General features: G+C 40.1%; 1 protein-coding gene across 5 annotated transcripts in view; it reads right to left on the bottom strand.

The window, feature by feature from the left end:
• FHOD3 (formin homology 2 domain containing 3) overlaps positions 1 to 19,259 on the bottom strand; it is a 373,706-nt gene that overhangs the window by 201,256 nt on the left and 153,191 nt on the right. For all 5 annotated transcript variants that reach the window (XM_033512167.1, XM_033512166.1, XM_015619233.3 and 2 more), the window contains exon 4: positions 474 to 541. In XM_033512167.1, the coding sequence (XP_033368058.1) occupies positions 474 to 541 (68 nt within the window). The remainder of the gene's footprint in view (positions 1 to 473; positions 542 to 19,259) is intronic.

Below are 19,259 nucleotides of genomic sequence, written 5' to 3'. Positions count from 1 at the left end.
AGAACTGTTGCATGTCTTCCACAAGTCTTTTCAGTTTTTTGTGTGGCTTAAACCCAGACTATTTGTCCATTATCAGGCCAACACTGGGCCATCACCCTAACTCATGGTTTCCCTGGCTCACGTTTTCAAACTCCCCTCCAAGTCTTCCCAATACCAAGCTATACCACTGTCTAAAGAGCAGTCTAAATTTCCACCTAAGAGTTTCAATTTTCTTGTCTTCTCTCCTGGCAGGTGTACACTACTCACTCTGCCATTACACTGTGTCTGGTCCTTCTGACAGACTGAAGGAACATGGAAAGGTTTGTAGATCATAAAAATAAAAGACCCTAAGAAGGAACTGGCTAATTCCAAATTACAAATGAAGTCTTAAAGTTAAGTCTCTCTTGCCATAAACTTATTCTCTAAATTTAAAACAGAAAAAAAAAATTAAATTCACGTTCAAATTACAGAATAGACAGATATTATTTGCTTACCTGAAATATTTGTTTCAAGGAAAAAAGTGCCCGTCTCAGCTCCCGTCCATTGGAATTGTAAAGTTTTTCTGGGAAAACAAAATAAGACAACAGAAAAAACATCAGCATAAACAAAACTGTCAACACAGCAAGAATATAGTACAGCTTTTGAAAGGATTGCAGCACCCACTTCCCATTAGGCAGACATCTCTTAAAAAAATTAGCTTTTTAAAATATAGATATAGGACTTATTAATTAAATGTGCATGTAAACCAGGATTTAGTTGCCTATAACTTAAGATGGCATCTCCCAGCTAAATTCACAATAGCTTCAACAAGATCACTGAGAAACAATTCTTTCTGGAGTTTTTGAAAATGCTTAGAAATCCTGTTCTTTCTGTATTAAGGTAAATTTAGGGTTTATTGAAAGTACCATATTAATCTCAAAAGACTCGGCTGAGACCACTCTTTGCCTTTGTTATCAAAGCTAGAGCCACTGAATCCCATCCTTGACTGCCTTCCCTCTAGACATTCTTTTCTCATGTTCTCATCTTTCTATTGTTAAATCCTTTCTCCAATAGCAATGAGCGTTAATACCAGAAATAGTCGGACAGTCTGTTCTTAGCATAATTCAAAACAGTGTTTTATTCTCCTGAAAACTAATCTTGGCCTTTTTCTAAATGAAGCAGAAGCCTTCTTTTCATCATCCAATACTGAAATGTATTACTTCATTTATTCCCATACTAGCACATTCTCACAGAAATAGTTTAAAGACAAAAGCAACTCTGCTATCTTTCTGGACCCTGCTACAATGTTTGTGACTTTGAAAGAAGTCTTGGACTGTTCATCTCAAGTCTGTTGTTGCAAATTTGTGACTGTGCAGGGATAGAGCAGAAGGTGAGCTCTTCAAATCTTCCTGGTCTACTACTCTTCGTGTGTCTGATAGAAAGAGACTTTATGCAACACTTCTACAATCCTAGATTTAATCCCATAGATACAATCTAAGGGCAATGACAAAGGAAAATGAAATCTTCACCGTCACCTCAGATGACACACTTTGCCTCGCCCACAAATCATCATGGAAGAACCCTCTCTGCAATGGACAGTGGCCAGCAGGTCCTGAGATCAAAGCTGGAATGTCCATATGTAATAATAAGAATAATAATAATAATATTCTTATGAAAAAAAATAAATATCAAACCCAGCATTATATTTATTACTTTCCTTTGTCTCTTTCTCTTTCAATTACCAATTTACACTACAAAACCAAAATAAATTTTATTTCCCTCTGTCAGGAAGTTGCAAAAAAGGGACCAGCATTTGAGGATTCAATGCCTTTATAACTCAGTGATCATTTTTTACTTCAATCAAGGAAGGAGAGGTCTAATTTTAGAAAAAAACACTTCTTATTCCACACAGTCATCTTCAACCAAAGGAAAAATATGAAACAAAATGTCAGCAGAACTAACACTATTTTTTTTTAACTTTGAAAGTAGTTTTGTTCATCCCTAATTGCCTCTGATTTCAAAGGCAGAATGTACAGAACTGGCAAAACTATTGTTGTTATAAGTTGTCTCCTTTCTTGCACTTTTTATAGATTCTTGACAAAACATTGGAGGAACGGATTTCACTTCAGGCCATAAACTCAGAGGCACACTTTAATTACTCTCACTTAAAAACGCACTGGCATGTGGGACCACATTTCTTGGCAGGATAAAGAGTAATTTTGTCAGGAAAGCCTAAAGAATAATAAAGATCTTCTAAGACCCGGTCTGTCAACTTTACATGCCACATTACACAAAATATTCCTTTTTGAAAGTTACCTCCATCTGGCATTTGTTATTACTAATTTCCCTCTATTCATAATTCACCAGCATCATTATGAGCAGAATGTCTCCAAACAAGGCAGTGCATTATCATCTTAATTAAGAGAGGCACCACTTCTTAAAGTTCTGGCAACTTTGTACATAAATATCAATGTTCTAACAAATGCCATCTGTTGGTCTTGGTCTTAAGCAGAAATTATCATCCCAGCCTGGGGTGAAGTCCTGACAAACCATTGTTAAGATACCATAACACTGGTTGTTTCATTGGTGCGTGAAGATTTTTGGTACATCTCAGAGGAACAATGCTGAACATTTTTTCTCCTCAGTCTTTTCACAGAGCATAACCTCATCCTTGGCAGTCAGCACAAACAATGCTCTCCCTGCTCGTCTGTAGCAAAAAGGACAGAAGTTACTGACTGCAGCTCAAAAAGGGGGTCTAGAGCTAAGAATCAACAACTACTGCAAGTATCAAGTTTGACAACAGTTGTGACATGTGTCACAAATATTTGAGGTAGGTTGAAAATCCATCTGAGGAGTGACAGTTCAGGTAAGTTATCTCATTTCTGACATCTTCTACCAGAGACAATGTATACTTGCAGGTACCTGTTCATGCAGAGCTGATCTTGTTCAATCAGCTCAAAGGTACAAGTCCACAGCATCTTCACCTGTTACTCTTACACACAGGCAACACACTCTCTGCACAAGTCCTGACACACACTTCTTACAGTGCTGGCAGCCACCAGAAACATTTACTGACCAGAACCCAAGGAGCAAAGTGAGGTGGCCATGCCACATCAGAAGATGTTTTGGCTTAGAAAACCTCAGTCCAGGGTGAATCTCACCTAGGGCAGGAAAGCCTGTGTAAGCTGAGGTACTTCACGGGCCTTTAAAAAGCTTGTACTTTTATTGTGTGTGCTGTTTTTCAGATTATAGCTGGGGGACACTTGCTAAGATGTTCTCAAGGCCTTAAAGAATCCCTACTTCTTAACAGTAACTTTAGCATCCCAGGGATCTCAGGCTCATCCTGAAAGCTCTAGACTGCAACTGAGGCTACAAAAATCCATCAGCAGAAACTGAAAGGCAAGAATCAGTTCTGAGCTCTTTTCCTATGGTAGAAAAACAAAATGAAAAAATAAAAGAGAGAGAGAGAGAGAGAGAGAGAGAGAGAGAGAGAGAGAGAGAGAGAGAGAGAGAGAGAGAGAGAGAGAGAGAGAGAGAGAGAGAGAGAGAGAAAGGAAAGCCACATTTGCTTAGAATATTTTCACACTGCAGATAATTCAGAAACTAGATAGCAAATGCTATTTTCTATCTATTATTGCTTGTTTTAAATAAGCAGTTTAAAGTCTTGCCTTCTGAAGCAGACTGAGAAATAACTTTCCATGTTAAAAAGCAGAGAGATACCTAATTCCCATAGTACCTCCCTGGGAGAGTTGTCTGTGACTGAAATAAATGATGACTACAGCTTTGAAACAGGAGTCTAGCCTGCTACTATCACTAAACCCAGAAAATTCTTGAGGTGCTCCGAAGACAGTCCAAAAGACTCACATGTTCACTGTGTTGCTAAAAGGTGTCAGATAAGCTTGAATACATACACCAACTGCTTTACGCCAGAAAACAAACCTCTGAATTTCAAGCAGGAACATGAGCTGCTACACCTCTCCCTGAAATGTCTCTGGCCCTTTGATAAAACACATTTCCTGTCCTTTTCCAGGCCAAGTGCAGGCTGGAGACATTCTACATTCATATACTTCAAGGTAAAATAAAGCAGGTCAGTGAGTTCATAGGTCAGGGAGTTTGTGGTATCTCACACATTGACTTCATCTACCTATTGATGATGGTGGCTTTGACAGCCATGTCTTGATAAGTGATGCTTTTGCAGCCACTTTTACTACTTTTCTTCAAGAAATGAAGAGCTGCATCCATGGCTGTGAAATAGTTTTAATTGCATATACACAGATGACAGAAAAGTCTCCTTGTGGTTCTTTCTGACGTTAACTAACACTAGAGGGCGCTGCTTATTTTCTTATTTTATGAAAGAAAAGGCACTGTCAGTCCACGGGGTCCTCGCTGCTAAAACAACAGTGTTTGGGATGCAGTTGGTACTCCATTAACCTTGAAACCCTGTTTTTAACCTGTAGGTTGAAAGATAGCCTATAAAATTGAAAAGCATCGGCACTGCCAATCTCAAACGTTCAAAATCAGAATCAACTCTTTTGAAACTGATAGAAAACCAAGTACTAGTATGGGCCTGAATTTTATTTATTTTTCTGCACGAACCAAGAGTCACGTTTATTAAATTATTCTTCACATGATAGCAAGAAGGTATATATACTTGAAAGACAGAGAGATTCCCTTAGCTCAGCATTTGTTTCTAAAGGCAGAGAATCATAGATAACCAGACTTGTGGTAGAGATAGACAGGTGTGACAAGTAGCAACCTGCAAGTGGCTATTTTCCTGCAACAGCAGAACTTTGATTAAAAAAAGCCTATATTCTCCAAATGAAAAATATTATTTATTACTCTGTATTTTTGCTTGTTTTTACTTTTGTGAAAAACAACTCAGGCTAAGTGAAAAGGGATTTCTTTAGGTGAATTTGGTACAAATGTAGCAGTGGAGGGAAGGCAGTTTGGTTTGAAATCAACATCTTTGCAGAAAGGAAGAGAAGTTTTTAAAGATATTTTATCAGACAACTTGCAACTTTCAAACAGATTTTATCTTTTCAAAGATAATTGTCAGAGGCTAAATTTCATTGGGTTTTCACCTTTTCTGACCACATGGGAAAAGGGACTTTTTAAAGAAAATAATAAATTGTTGTTATAGTCTTAATTAAAGTACTGACTTTTCTTCTGCCTTCTATGGGAAAAAAAAAAAAAAAAAAAATAATAAAGAGTGTTTTCATTCCACAGTAATAAAAGAAAAAGTGGAACTGGCTGAACATTGTTTGGTTCAGTCCCACGTGTTACACCTGACCTCTGACCGACAGGGTACCATCCTCCTCCCTTCCTCTTCCATCACACCCATTGAATTAGTCCCTGGGATATAGTAATTTATACAGCATCAGCCTTTTGAGCTGTTGGCAAAGGCTTGTGAACATCTGGCTGAGCAGAAATGGGAGTTGCTCTGCTTCACTTGCTGCTGCCTGAATGACCTCCATGTCTCCCATCCATGCCTCTTTTCTTTAAACTATAATTTCAAGATGAAGCTCCTTTCCTTACAAAAACATAAAAGGGAGATTAACTCCACACTTGATTACATTAGCAGGATACCTGGTGCAGATCCACTTAAATGACATTTGAAACATTTCCTGCCATTCATTTTTATCTTGCATGGGACAGAAGTAGCTCTCTGGCCACTTGCAAATTAGCCAGTACACAGAAATGGAAAAAATTAATTCCTCTCCCTGCAACAAGGAATAAAATAGTATTTGAAATGCTTACTAGGAAGAAGTATTAGTGATAAAATTAAAAGGCTTAAAAAATTTAAATGAACTGACTACCTTTCCAGCAGCACTGATGAGAAAGAAAAGTTGAAAGAACAAAGGAAAGTGTTTAAAATGGTAAGGAATTCTGGCATTCATTATTTCTGTGAATGCCCATGCCATACTTCCAAATTAATTACTGCACTATTGCAATTTTAAATGCTTATTATTTTATCTGAATGAATGCATACAATTGTAAAATTAAAAATTTGAGCAATACAGCAAGAAGTCAGGCAAATGGGTCCTCTCCTGTGATTAGGCACCAGGAACCAGCCTGGTAGGCTTCACTTGAGTAGGCCCACGGGTACATGTAGCGCTGCAGATCTATAAAACAACTGTATATAAAACTAATTAGCCTAGTGTGCCAGTCTTTCACTGTATGTCAAACAAATTAAAGCAGTTCTCTAAGAAAAGACCTGGTCCTGTGCCAAGAATAGGCTCTTTTCTTAGTTTTGCTTTTGTCCACGAAAGTTAGTCATAAATGTGTTGGCCAGACACCCTCTCCTTTTCTTCCCAGACCCCCTAGAAAATGCACGAAGAAGGGATTCATTCACAGGCATATTGCCCACTATTACATTAACACAATTGCTGCTTCTGCTGTGAGATTACTTTGGTTTGCATATTACAAATTTCCTTTTTTTGCCCTCTGAATCTGATGTTATTTTGTCTGGATAAACAGTTATGCATTAATTAGTGAGCATGTCACATGTGAACTCAAGCTACATATTCTCCCACTGATCCAGGGATAAATGATTAGCACTTAGCACAGGAAAGGAGCTTTCTCACAATAAAGGACCTTCGGCCAAGCAAGTGGCTGCGTATAATTTTCGGGAAGCTGAGCCCACATCACTGTCAGCAAGGACTGCTTTGGAGGAATGTGCAGGCTGCCTCCAAGGAATGCTGCCCCAGCTCCCCGGCAGAGAAAAAAACCTCCCTACTCTCCTTTTCATTGAGACACACAGCAGCTGCTCAGCTAATTATCTGGGACAGTGGGTCCCCTCAGCGAGCAGGGTCCTTTGCCCCCACTGGGAGAGGGGGATCCTTTGTTGGGAAAGGATCCTATTACGCCTGCATATGAGAAGAGCTCAGCTTCATGCCTGCATCCTTATTCCCTTTCTCTGTAAAGGACCTGCAGGTGGGGAATGGGAGGAGGGAAAGACAAAACAGTCTTGGACACCGTTTCCTATCCCATACCCTAAAGCCATGCTGGCAGAGGCTCAAAGTAAAGAGTGCAAAGAGCCACCTGCAAACCCCAGGGAGCCTGTGGGTTTGGACTGACAAGCAGGGAGAACTCCAGGACAGGATCTCCCCTGGGAATGAAAAATACCCAATTCGGCCAGCACTTCACAGTAATTCTGAACACTCATGGCATGGGATTTTCTGCCTCTTTGACAGCAGAAGTCTGCTTTCCTGACACTGCAAAAAGCACCCAGCAGAAACAGTCCCTGGATTTCCACAGGGAGAGTACACATGACAAAACCCCCGATCTGGGAAGATGCGTTGTAGGTAATCTTTTTTGAATATTTCTCTGAAATGCCAAGTGTCTTAACTTCTGTCACAAGGGAATTAACATAAAACTGTCAGCACAAGAATGATTATATGTTTAAATCCACTGAAAAAAAGTATCTGCTCCTGCAGGTGCAAATGTCCTCCCTCACTTCTTGCTCCTGTGTTTCTAAGAGATATGAAATGAGACTCAATCAATTGTGGGAAATAAGTAACATGTAAGAAAAGTCCAGAGGATCAAGAAGAAAAATGATGACCCTGAGGATGAGGAATCAGAGATACGCAACACAGTCCTTTTCATTCTGAGCACATCATTCCTGAGTATCCTGGTGATTCCCCTACCCCTGGTTCTAGGTGTTAGTCAGTGTTGGAGGTTCAGCATAAACTACAGTAACATCTAAATAATTCCATGAGATTTAAAAGAAGGAGGTTTTTATGCAGCTATCTGGTACAAGGAACTTTCCAGTCTTTATCATACTCCACTGTCATGGTTGAACCCCAGCTGGTAGCCAAGCCCTAGGCAGCCACTCACTCACTCTCCCACGAGTGGGATGAGGGAGAGAATGGAAAGTGTAACAGTGAGAAAACCTGTGGGTGAGATAAAGACAGTTTAATAGTAATAGAAAAAGCCGCCCACATGAGCAAAGCCAAACAATGAATTCATTTATCACTTCTGATGGGCAGGCAGGTGTTCAGCCATGTCCAGGAAAGGAGGGCTCCATCATGCCTAATAGTGACTTGGGAAGACAAACACCTTAAATCCCAATGTTCCCCCCTTCCTCCTTTCTCCAGCTTTATCTGCTGAGCATGACACCATATGACATGGAATGTCCCTTTTTACTATGTTGGGGTCAGTTTTTGTGTACCACCAGCCCTTGCTGATAGGTTGGTACAAGAAGCAGAAAGGACCTTGACTCTGTGTAAGTGCTTCTCAGCAGTAACAAACACATCTCTGGACTGCCAACAGTGTCCTCAGCAGAAATCAAAAACAGTCCAAAAGTCTGTCCCAAACTAGGTACTATGAAGAAAATTAAGTCTACCTCAGCCAAAACCCCTCTGGCAGCATAACAAGACTACAGCCATCTCTTCTCAAACATTTCTACCAAACTTCTGTATATTCTTCTTGGTTTCAAGCAAACCACATGTAATGGATAAACCATTAGCCAGAGTTTCCCCTTTACAGAGCTCTAAATTACTATCCTTTTACTTCAGTAGACCCATCCACATGCAAATAGGAGGAACATCTGTCGTGCTATCGGCACACATTATGACAAACAAATGCCAATGATTTACAGTAAAGGGAGATGTTAAAACACAGCAAGTGTTTACATAGTTAAGTGCAAAAGGAAACCTTAGTCTTCATCTGCTGGATCCAGGCATTTACAGCTGGAAGTGGAAGATGGGGTTCTCTCTGTATGCTGCACTGCATTATGTTAAGATCCTAAAATCTGATGGTGTCAAAACTCCGTCTTACTGTTTCCATTTCTAAATGAGTGTATTAAGGCCCTGCTTGCTCATAAGCAAAATAAAGTATATATAAGGTGATGAGGGCTGAGACCAGGGTGAAGCTGCCTAACAAAAACTAACTTTTTCTTAGTTTTCTTCTAACTTTTCTTCTTAGTTTTATATGTCTCTGCTCACTACTGTTTTCCCAATTCTCTACTGCAGAAACCTGTGTCAGTTGTTTTTGCTGCTGTGGAAAAAAGGACATAAGCAGTAATAAAGCCCAACAGCAGGAAAGCACAACAGCAGGTTCTACCTAATGTATGAAGTAAAAATCAGAGTGGGGCATTAAAACTCAATATCAACAAGGAATCAACTAAACAGAAAACAACAGCAACAATCCCAAGAAACTTGAATAGTTCGCAAATTTCCATGATTAAAACCCCCAGGCTTTTAAAATTAGTTGTATCTGGAGAGAAAAAGAAAATGCATGGGGTGTTGATTGCCAGAAGATATTTTTTAGAATTGGCTTTCAGGGTCTGGCTAGGGAAAATATTGCAGGCCAGTGCCACAAAAAGCTTTCCTGCCCTCTATGAGCCAAAACTGTGACTGGAACAGCAAGTCAGTTCTGAAACCACTTCCCATCTGATTATCACCACAGTTTCTATTTCCAGTTCAAACTACTTCTCTCATGTATCCTTCCTGATTTTGTAAGCTAGAATACAGAATTCCTCTTTACAGTCATTGTTACATCTCCCAGTGAGTCTGATGCCTACTGATAGCTTTGAACGCATGGAGACAACTATGTAGGTCTATGCACCTAGAACAAACTGCTCAATCATCTCAGTCTTCCTTCTTTCCTTGAAATAAAAAGCCATATTCAAAAGTTACAGCCTTCCCAACATATTAACAAAATAAAGAGCCTCTGCCTCTCCAGCCTACTTATTGCAGCTATGGAACAGGCACCATAGTGTACTTCCCTACAATGATTTATTTATATAGGTCTGCTCCACTTCAATGCAAAAGGCACTAATACGCTCTTTAGTTCTGAAGTGCAGGAAACAGTACTTTGGGTTGACAACTTCAAAGGAGGGCACTTCTGCGTGTCCAAAAAATGCTATGACTGCTCCTCTGTAAAAGTCAAAGGGTTACAAAAGGGAAAAGGCTGTGTAAGAAGGTCAAATATTATGGCATCGTATCAGAGCAAGTGGTGATGGAAAAGACTTGAGAGGTCATCTTATTCATCCCCCTGCAAATGCAGAATTGTTCCCTAGAGAGTAATAGAGCAGGAAAGTAGTTGTTATGGTAAAATATAGGTTACATAATTCAAGAGAATGGGGCTGGGGAAAATTACTAGAAAAGAAAATAATATAGAAGAACTTACTGCTTCTTTGGAGATTACTGTAGCAAAACTGAGGCTAAACCATAATTTTAAAAATTACGTGGAGACCAGCCTTTAATGTTTGTTTCAGTTTACAACTCGGTCTCTCAGTTGCTGACCTGTGTGCTTGTGCTTGAACAAGCACATTAGTCAGTGCCTCCTGGATTAGAAATATTTAATAAGAACATGCTAGTCATAATTTGAGTTTTCTGGTTTTAGTCTATTTTCAACACAGTGCCAACATGTTGCTCTGTTCAATCAGTATTAGTAAATAAAGAGCAGTAAGAAAATTATAGCAACCCATCATCAAAAAAAGACAAAAAATTTTGGCACATCCTCACTATTCCTTGAATTATGGGTGCCTTATCTGTGCTGACAGCTTGGCAGAAGGCAAAAACACTGAGCACAAAGACATCGCAGCTTTGTGCCAATAACCTGAATAAGCTCCTGAGCTTAAAGCTCATATCAAGTTTTTCTCTTGCATAATACATGACAAAATATGTCAGATGATATCTCCAAGACCAAGTTGTTGCAGTGATCCTAAGTCCAGCCTCAACAAGTGCATCAGAACTTAACTCGTCCTTTCACTTCAGATGCAGCCTGCTAATTAACTGCATGCTTTGAAGCATCAATTTGTTCAAAATTTTGGAAAGCAAGGATGAAACCATCCATCTGATAGTAAGGCAACAGACAAAAGAGGAGCAGCAGCAGAGCTGACGTTGAAAACCTGATAAAGCTTCTCCTCCTCAGATTGCTTCTAGCAATTAAATTGGTGAGTGCATTTTTAAATACCTTGTCTATGTGCATGTGAGACTTCCCAGTCTCATAGCTATGCTTCTGGAGACAACTGGTTCCAACACAGTGCAAGGGGTTTTTTTGACCATTTGAAGTGGCCAAGACCAAGAATCCACCACAAAAGCCCCACACACAAAAAACAGATGTGCCTGTGATTGCAACACTCTTTCGATATTAAGGATTAGTATTTAATTGTACTTCAGCAACCCCCATAAACATCATCCACACAATCACTAAGATCCCTTCTGGAAAGCTTCTTGAGGTGGCACCTGAATCCATCTGTAGGATTTTTTTATCCCAAACTTAATTTAAAAAGAGAATAAACAAAGAATTCTAATGTAAATGCCATAGCATCTTCAGGATACTTATTTCAAATTTTCATTACATTTAGTGATGATAATATTGATTTCTAAAACAATTTTTTTGTAACTTATATTCAATATACAGGCCTCCTCAGTCTGAAACTCTTGCAATATCTCAATATAACAGCCTCTTCCTCATGTTAAGAACTTTACGTGCAGCTCATCTTTTCTATACTTTCCCATTCCTGTATATATCCTCTAATAAATTCACATCTTTAAATGTGTAAACCCAGACACAGCAATACAATAAGGCTTTACTGATTTTTGAGTATAGAGGAAAAAGAGCATTTCAACAGACAAAGATTTGGTTTTGCTTTAGCATTACAGTCACACAACAAAGAACAATCCCTGAAGTAATAGTCTCATAGTTCCTAGCAGACGTGATCTCAGTGAAAAACAATAAGCTCGTTAACCAGCTTTAGTCTAATAACTTAAACTGCTTTTTCCCATGTGTCTTGATGCATTTTAGAGTTTTTTGGAAGGATGCTTCTTTAGAATACTTGAAGGATATAGTTAAATTAACAGAAATTAAATTTACAGAGATGGATTTGCAACAGAGGGAGAATGAAGAAATATCAGATGTGCAGAAGGAAAGACTGCAGCACAAATACTTTTAGCAGATGTCAAAGTAATTCAGGGTCAGCAAGTTTCCCATCATTCTAAAATTGCTGGGACATATGAAAAATGCACCATTTTGGCAACTGAATAGCAAACCCCACAAATAAACTGGAACAGAACCACTGAGATCTCAGGCTAAATCCATGCCAATGCATGACTCTCATGATGCAGATGCCAGGTCAAGCACATGGCCAGTCCTCCTGCAGTAGGCTGGGGAGGCTTGGAGATCCCTGTATCTGCTGGATGACTCACTTCCCAGCATTCCCACTGTTGCTGCACCCTGTGTGTCTTCTCCATCTCCTGGGTCACACTGGCACACGGGGTGGGGGGTGGTGCAGGTGGCTGGCACCTGGATGCTGTCCCGTGTCTTACAGCAGGAGGGACAAGAACAGGCATCCCAGGAATGTGGCACAGGCACCCTGTGCATCTTCACACAGGAGGAAGGAAGGTGACACCCTGGGGCAGCCAACAGTCTGGAGCTTCACATGCAGCACACAGCAGCCTTGCAAGAGAGAACTGCTGCTGTCCTGTACAAAGAGAGCAATCTCTTTGTCCTTCAGTTACTATCTTTTATTACCACTCAGACTGCTGGGAATACAAAGGCTTTTTCAGAAGTGGCGACACCTTTTTACTCTCTTAAGTACATCAGACTGCAAATATTTAACAGCAGATGTCCTTTGGTATTTCATATCCATATAAAAATTACGTAAAAGTAGGGTTCATCTCTACTTTCCAAGTACCATGATTAGGGTGAAGAGAGGTATCCAACGCTACATGTATTAAAATCAAGAAATTACTGATAAAAGACTGTGTTCACCAGGTAGAAATCTCTCTTTTGGAAATTCCACCCCCCCCATTTTCATAGCTGAAAAATGTCATAGATTTTCCAGGAACAAGATGTATGATGTTTGTAGGGTCCAGAACAGTATGGTTGGATCTTTGAGAGAGAATGCAAAACCAATATCAGAACAATAATTTCACCCCCATTAACAAGCACAACAACTATATACCTCTGTGCCAGATGCTTTTCTGAGTTCTGTTTGGAAATCAGTGAGTTCAGTTAAGTGCATTTGCAGCCAGAGAGAAGCTGGTATATAAATCCACCCACTGCTCTAACAACACATTTTCCCTTTCGAAACAAAAGCTGGCTGATGCCTCTCCAAGCAATGGTGTGCTGCCCACTGGGGGATCTGCTCTATACCTCTCCCTCTGTCTGCAGAGACAGAGGTAAGAGAGACCTTGGAGCACTCCTAGCCTCACTTGGAATGATTTCCTGCCTAAGTTTCCCCCTCAACATCTCCACATCAACAGTTTTCACAGCAAATAATTTAAACGAAAAGTCACTCAGGCTGTGGGGTTCATTTTCATATGTACCCATCCTCTGCTGGATCAGGGCAGTGTCCAGGCAAGTTTGCAAGTTTCCAGCATAAAAGGAAAGACTATCCTCACAGTGCTCCTACCATACCACCCTACCAGACAGTTACATTTTCAAACATTCCTCAAGCACAATTTCTGTTTACCATACCATGCAGAACCCTGCCTGAACTTGTTTAACACATGTTTGCATTATTTATCCAAACTCATTCATCACAGTTGTAAAACATCTGACAAACGATGGAAGTTTTCCAGTGTGTATCAGGCCTCTCACTTAACTCAACCACTGATTATTTCCACCTCTAAGTAATTTGACCAAAGCCACACGAAAGCATTTAGTTATACTAAGTCTTTCTCTGTTTGTTATTAACTTGGTCACTTGGCTGTGAAGAGCTCTACCTCTCTCTCTATTTATCTAATTAATCAGAAGAATATGTACATACACATGTATACCACATATATGAACACACATAATGTATAAACACATTAGTTATATAAATTATATGTTTATATGTATAAATATTCTACACATATAAATATAATAGTTTCTTTTTAGGAGGCTCCATGTGATAAGAAAAATGTAATTGCTACATGGATTGAACTGTCATTTGTACCATAAACACAGCCAGCTGCTGGGCAAAGTGCTCTTCCATGCAAAATGCAGACACTACAGCACATTACAAACATTCAGCTACTTAATGTGTTTTTTTTCAATTTCCAATTATAGGAAAAGCATAGTACCATAAAATCCATGGATTCACAAATTAACTTAGTATAAGCACACCAAGTCAATGGAGTGTTGAATCAGATCCTGAAACTCGAAAGTAAAACTGCTCTTTCTTTGATTACTGAGCACAAGCACTGTATTTATTGCCTTTTTACTTATTGTCTCTTGCAGAAGGAAGATCTTTCACTGTTCCTCCTCTTTTTTTTTTCCCTGCATACTTTCCATTGCTCATTAATCACACTGACACAAGTCTGTAAGTATGAAACTGGACACAAGTTAACAGCTAAGACCTGCAAGAACATTAAAAGGATCAAATACGGTCTTCTACTTAAGCTTCCTAGGTAGAAGCTGGTTCCTGGTTAAAAAAGTGCTATATTTGCTGCAGGAATTCAAGATCTGTTCACTGTTCCTGACAAACCCTCAACTGTTTGCTGCATGGTTTGGTTGTCTCATATGTTACTTTTTTCCCCTTTGGAAAACTGTATAAAAAGCCATTATGATCTGTATCATCACACTTCCACTCAGCAGAACAGGCTGGTTAGTGCAGACCACAGAGTAAATAAGTAAGTCCTTGTCCTTTCTCACTTCAGGAATCAGATGTGTCCTGGGAGTGTGAAGCCAAGGTAAAAGCTGGGGCAGTAAACCGAGAATGAAAAGTATCTGCTTCTCTTAACTCAATGGTGCCATTGCCTTTGAGAATCACTGTGTTCCAAGGGCTAGTATGGATCTGAACCCTTTGTCTCCCTCACTTCCCACCCTGTTATTATTTCTAAAGCCTATACAGAGACACTGGAAAATAAGGATTATGAGTAGAGAAGCTCTAGCAAGTAAACAATAGGGTTTGCACATCTGATTATATTCTATTACATTCAGAAAACAGGAAAATGTGGCTTCTTAGAAGAAATGCAGGATATATTATTACTGTCAGCTAGAGAAGGAAAACCATGCAGAAATAACCAGTTGCTCAATGTTGCCTCAGTGATGTTCCTGGTCTGCAATCACTACTAATCTTTCTTACAGAAAGCAGGCAATGAAGCTGAAGGGACAAAAGACTTCGGGAAAAAACCCCAACAGTATCCTTATTCTTTTGACTGAGGAACACTTTCTTACTGTAGATTTCTTTTTTATTGCTCTTGGCAAGGCTTTTTATGCAAATAAGTGCCCTACAGCCTACTGTCATATGTTGTATATAAGACAATCTCTCAAGTGTGTACAGAAAACTTAGCTGATGTAGAATTTGGCAACTTCTTTGTTAAGTGGCACTTTAGTTCATGAGCATGTTAAATCCATGATGCATAATATGCTTGGGCAGCCTGCTAGTTTTAAGATGTTAGTCTAGACCTATAAAGCCCTAAATGTCTTGGGACCTATTTATCCAGGCATTGAGCTTTATTGGAGGTTTTCTGATGAAATAGAAGTTATAATCAGAAAATGTCAGTCACTAAATTGGAAACACTGCATTCAAAGTCTCTTGCAACCAACAAACTTTCTTTAGATTCAAGACAGGATCCCAAAGAAATTTGCCTATATTCATTGTAACTGAGGACCCAGGACTGATACGATCATCACCATTTAGACTGGTACTGTGGGAAACTGTGGGGATGCACCATGATGAGGCAAGTCAGAAGAGAACAAAACTGCAGGTCCTAAAAAGATGAGAGCTCTCAGACGCCAAGCTGCACTGCAGACAAGCCAGAGAGTCCAATCCTGAGCACAAGTGCCAAAAATCAGTCACAAACTTCAGAGAAGAAAAAATCATTTGTACTCAGACTTGTTCACTTCAATATCAATTTTCTGCAGAGGTATTAGGATGGTATTTCCTGAGTAGTTTCCGAGTCGTGCCACAGAATATTGGGTGTGTTTGTGAAAGCTCTGTCACTCCTCACTCCCTGCAACTTCAGGGTTTTGCATGTCTGGAACAATCTTATTTTTTTCCGGTGTTTCATTAGCAGCCCCTTTCTGAGAAATGCCAGGTGGCACCATGCCCAGAATCACTTGCCAGCTAATCTCAGAGGATTGGGCATTATGCCATTTGAATTAAAAGAGCTCAGCTCTAACTCACTGATAACATTTAGGAATCAAACCAATAAAAATGGGAAAACAAAACGAATACAAATAACCTCTGAATGCACACAGATGATAGCTTTTAACTGAAAATATATACAGTTATGGAGAAAGAAAAAAAAAACCAAAAAAGGCAGTAGAGGTCTTTTTCCAAAACTTAAACCGGGGTTCAAGTGAGAAAAATCTTAAGTGAGAAAAATTCTGAAAACAGCAAAAAGAAAAAGAAGGAATTTGCACATTTAAGTACAAAGTTAATGTCGCAGGGTTCCCTGCAACAGGGAGCTCAAACTTCAGGAAAGCTGTGCTATGCCGATCACCCCATGAAGTGCAGAAGAGAAAGAGGAAGAAAAGAATTTGCATTTGAAGGGAACAATGGAGTTTCGCCCTCAATCCCTTCAATCTGGCATTTTGACGTGTCCTTCCTAAAATAAAAGCAACATTTAATTTATGAAGACAAATAAAATCATAAATAGCCAGTTAAAAAGCCTGCAGAATCCTAAAGTTGTCCACATCAACAGCAAAACATGGGATACTCCAGCATGTGCACGTAGACGAGCGGGCAAGAACACAGACTAACGATTCTGTAAATCATAAACTCTTTTTCTGCCATGGGTTTTAAGTTTTACAGGCTAGAAATTCCCACGTACAACACACTCCACAGGAGGGGTAAGGGAAGGAAAACCACAAGGCTAATAAGGATGTGACTATTAGGAAATAAACCAATTCATAACCATTTCCTATAACACAGTTAAAGAAAAATATGGGAGGCAACTTTGGCTTACTCTGACTGCTGTCTTTATAAAAGCCTATCTGTGTTATTTACATCTTCTCCTCTATTCTTTCAGAGACCATGAGTCAGTACAGGACAGCTATTTTTCCTTTCACTTTGTCATACATGTCTTGGAGGGTCAAAAAGTACTGGTCTTGTAGTATTTCAGAGATAACAGCTAATCAAAATAAATAAATCATACTGATAAAGTGCCTTTTTCATGTTGCATAAAAGCATCCAGGAAATTTTTTATAGGAGAAAACACTGAGATGAGACTTAGCAAGTCTCTCCCCATCTTATGAGTGAGAATAAAGCAGATTTAAGTTTGGTCAGAACAATCCCCCAACAGTTCAGATGGATGAAGGGCCACAAAAGTTGCTTGCTTTTCTGGCTCTGTTTGCAAAGCATGGACATTAGCCATGGGCAAACACTTCAGCACCCTTCACAGAGAGGCAGATATTTCAGAGAGGCCCCAATTCTGTGTGGGACACCTGCCCTCTCCCTGCCTTTGCCCCTCATATGCCCTGCTGCCTGTGGGGGGCTGCAGGGACCTGCTCACCTTGTGCTCCCAAGAGAGGAGGGGAAGAAGCCAAGTGTCCGCTGGGGCTGTGAGAGTCAAAACAGAGCTCACACAGAGGCAGCTCTGCCCCCCATTCAGCATACTGTGTTCAGGGTCTGCCCTGAGCAGTTCTCACCATTCCATGCAAACCCAGCTCCACAAGCCTTGCCCTGAGGTGCCAACGCTGGCACCAGAGATGTAATGCACGGCTTGCTGCAAACACCCACTGCTGGCTCCTGCAACCCACATGTTCCCCCGCAGACACAGCCTAACAGCCCAGGCCAATGGAGCACAGGAAGCAGAGGAGCCTAAAGTGAACCCTGCAGCGCTCCTTTGTCCTTTCTCCTGGAACGGCTTGCAGAAATGACCACGTTGGAAACAAGTGAAAAAGCAGATCATTACTGAAACACTGAATTTCATTTGTAATATCTTAATTTACAAAACACACGTTTCTTCCAGTGAGAACTGCATCTGACTTGCTACTGATCCGGGCAGAAATTCAGAGGGAAAAGGACTAGGTTCTGAGGTGCTATCCATAAAAATGTCTGCTACTGAATTTGTTAGTGACTAATCTGGGGTTTTCGTGGTGCCAAAGCTTGCTTGTGACAACACATGCAACAGAGCAAGACCAGAAACAAACCCTGCTCCAATGACAGCAGATTGAACCTAGAAATCTATGAAGGACAAGAAGTGGAATTACAGATGACAGTCATACAAGGTCACTTCCACACCCCAGCAGTGTGCTTTTATACAGATCTTTTTGCTGCTGTGGGGCTGGATTAGTTACAATGCTTACATTGACAAAGGTAGTCAGATTTTTAATAATTCCATATATCCAATTTCTTTCAAGAACATTAATGTGGAGGGCAGTGGGCCAATTAACAAAAAATCTGTAACTCTCCTTTGAAGGGAAAGCTCCTAGGCAAGAGCCTCTGTTGTGGCAACAAAAGGAGTCACGCCCAGCATGATTTGCAGCCCATGGAAATTTTATGTGCCCCACTGGTCCTTTCCCTTTGCTGTGCCCCTGAGCCCTCAGCTGACTAGTCCTGAAACTATAGAAACTCCTGTTTCCCTCTGACTACCCGGAGTCTTTCGTCCCTGACACCTTCACAGTGGCTGGAGTTCTCCTTGTTCCTGGACCAAGAATAAAGGCTTCTTGTGGAACACCACACGAGGTAAACCACCCTCCGCATTGCCCGGACATCACCCAAATGTTGCCCAAGGAGCCACAATTGCTCAATAGCCCTTTTCAGGGATCAAACCTGAGATCATTCTCAGCAGGGAAGGGGAATCTGTGCACCCGAGAGTGTCCTTCCAAGGACACTTCTCTGGAAGGTTGTGGCACCCGGACCACCACCTAGGCTGCAATACATTAACACATCTTACAGAAGTCCTCAAGACACCAGATGCTATGGATAGCCAGAAGCTACCCAGATTTGTCCTCTGTGTTGTATCACATCCATTGTCAATACTAAGCAGTCATACAAGATGAATGCAAGAAACATATGCACACATAAAAACACATACATGTAATCAAAGTATATTGAGCCATTTGCTTTTTTTTTTTTTTTTGGTACCTTGTTTTAGTCACACTTTTGATCAAAATACACCATTGCTTTCCTTCACCAATAATATGCCTGGTAATTTATCAAATACTTGAATACCAAAAGATTTCACTGAAAAATTATATGCCCTGGAAGATGTAACGCAAAAAGTACCCTGGATAAAGAAGATTGCTAACTATAAGCAACCATATAACCATCTCACCTCAAAATCTCTGACACTAGAAAACAGTAATAATTAAAAAAACAAACAAAACCCCCCAAAAACACCCCAAAAACTAAGTTCCTGTGACAAGCAACCTAGGATATGAACTTCAGATTCAATTACTCCTTAAGCCTTGGA

The sequence above is a fragment of the Parus major genome, chromosome 2 (genome assembly GCF_001522545.3).
Source record: "Parus major isolate Abel chromosome 2, Parus_major1.1, whole genome shotgun sequence".
In the NCBI taxonomy this organism is placed as follows: domain Eukaryota; kingdom Metazoa; phylum Chordata; class Aves; order Passeriformes; family Paridae; genus Parus; species Parus major.
Note: the sequence above shows the minus strand (reverse complement) of the source record. Positions and strands in the feature narration are given on the sequence as shown.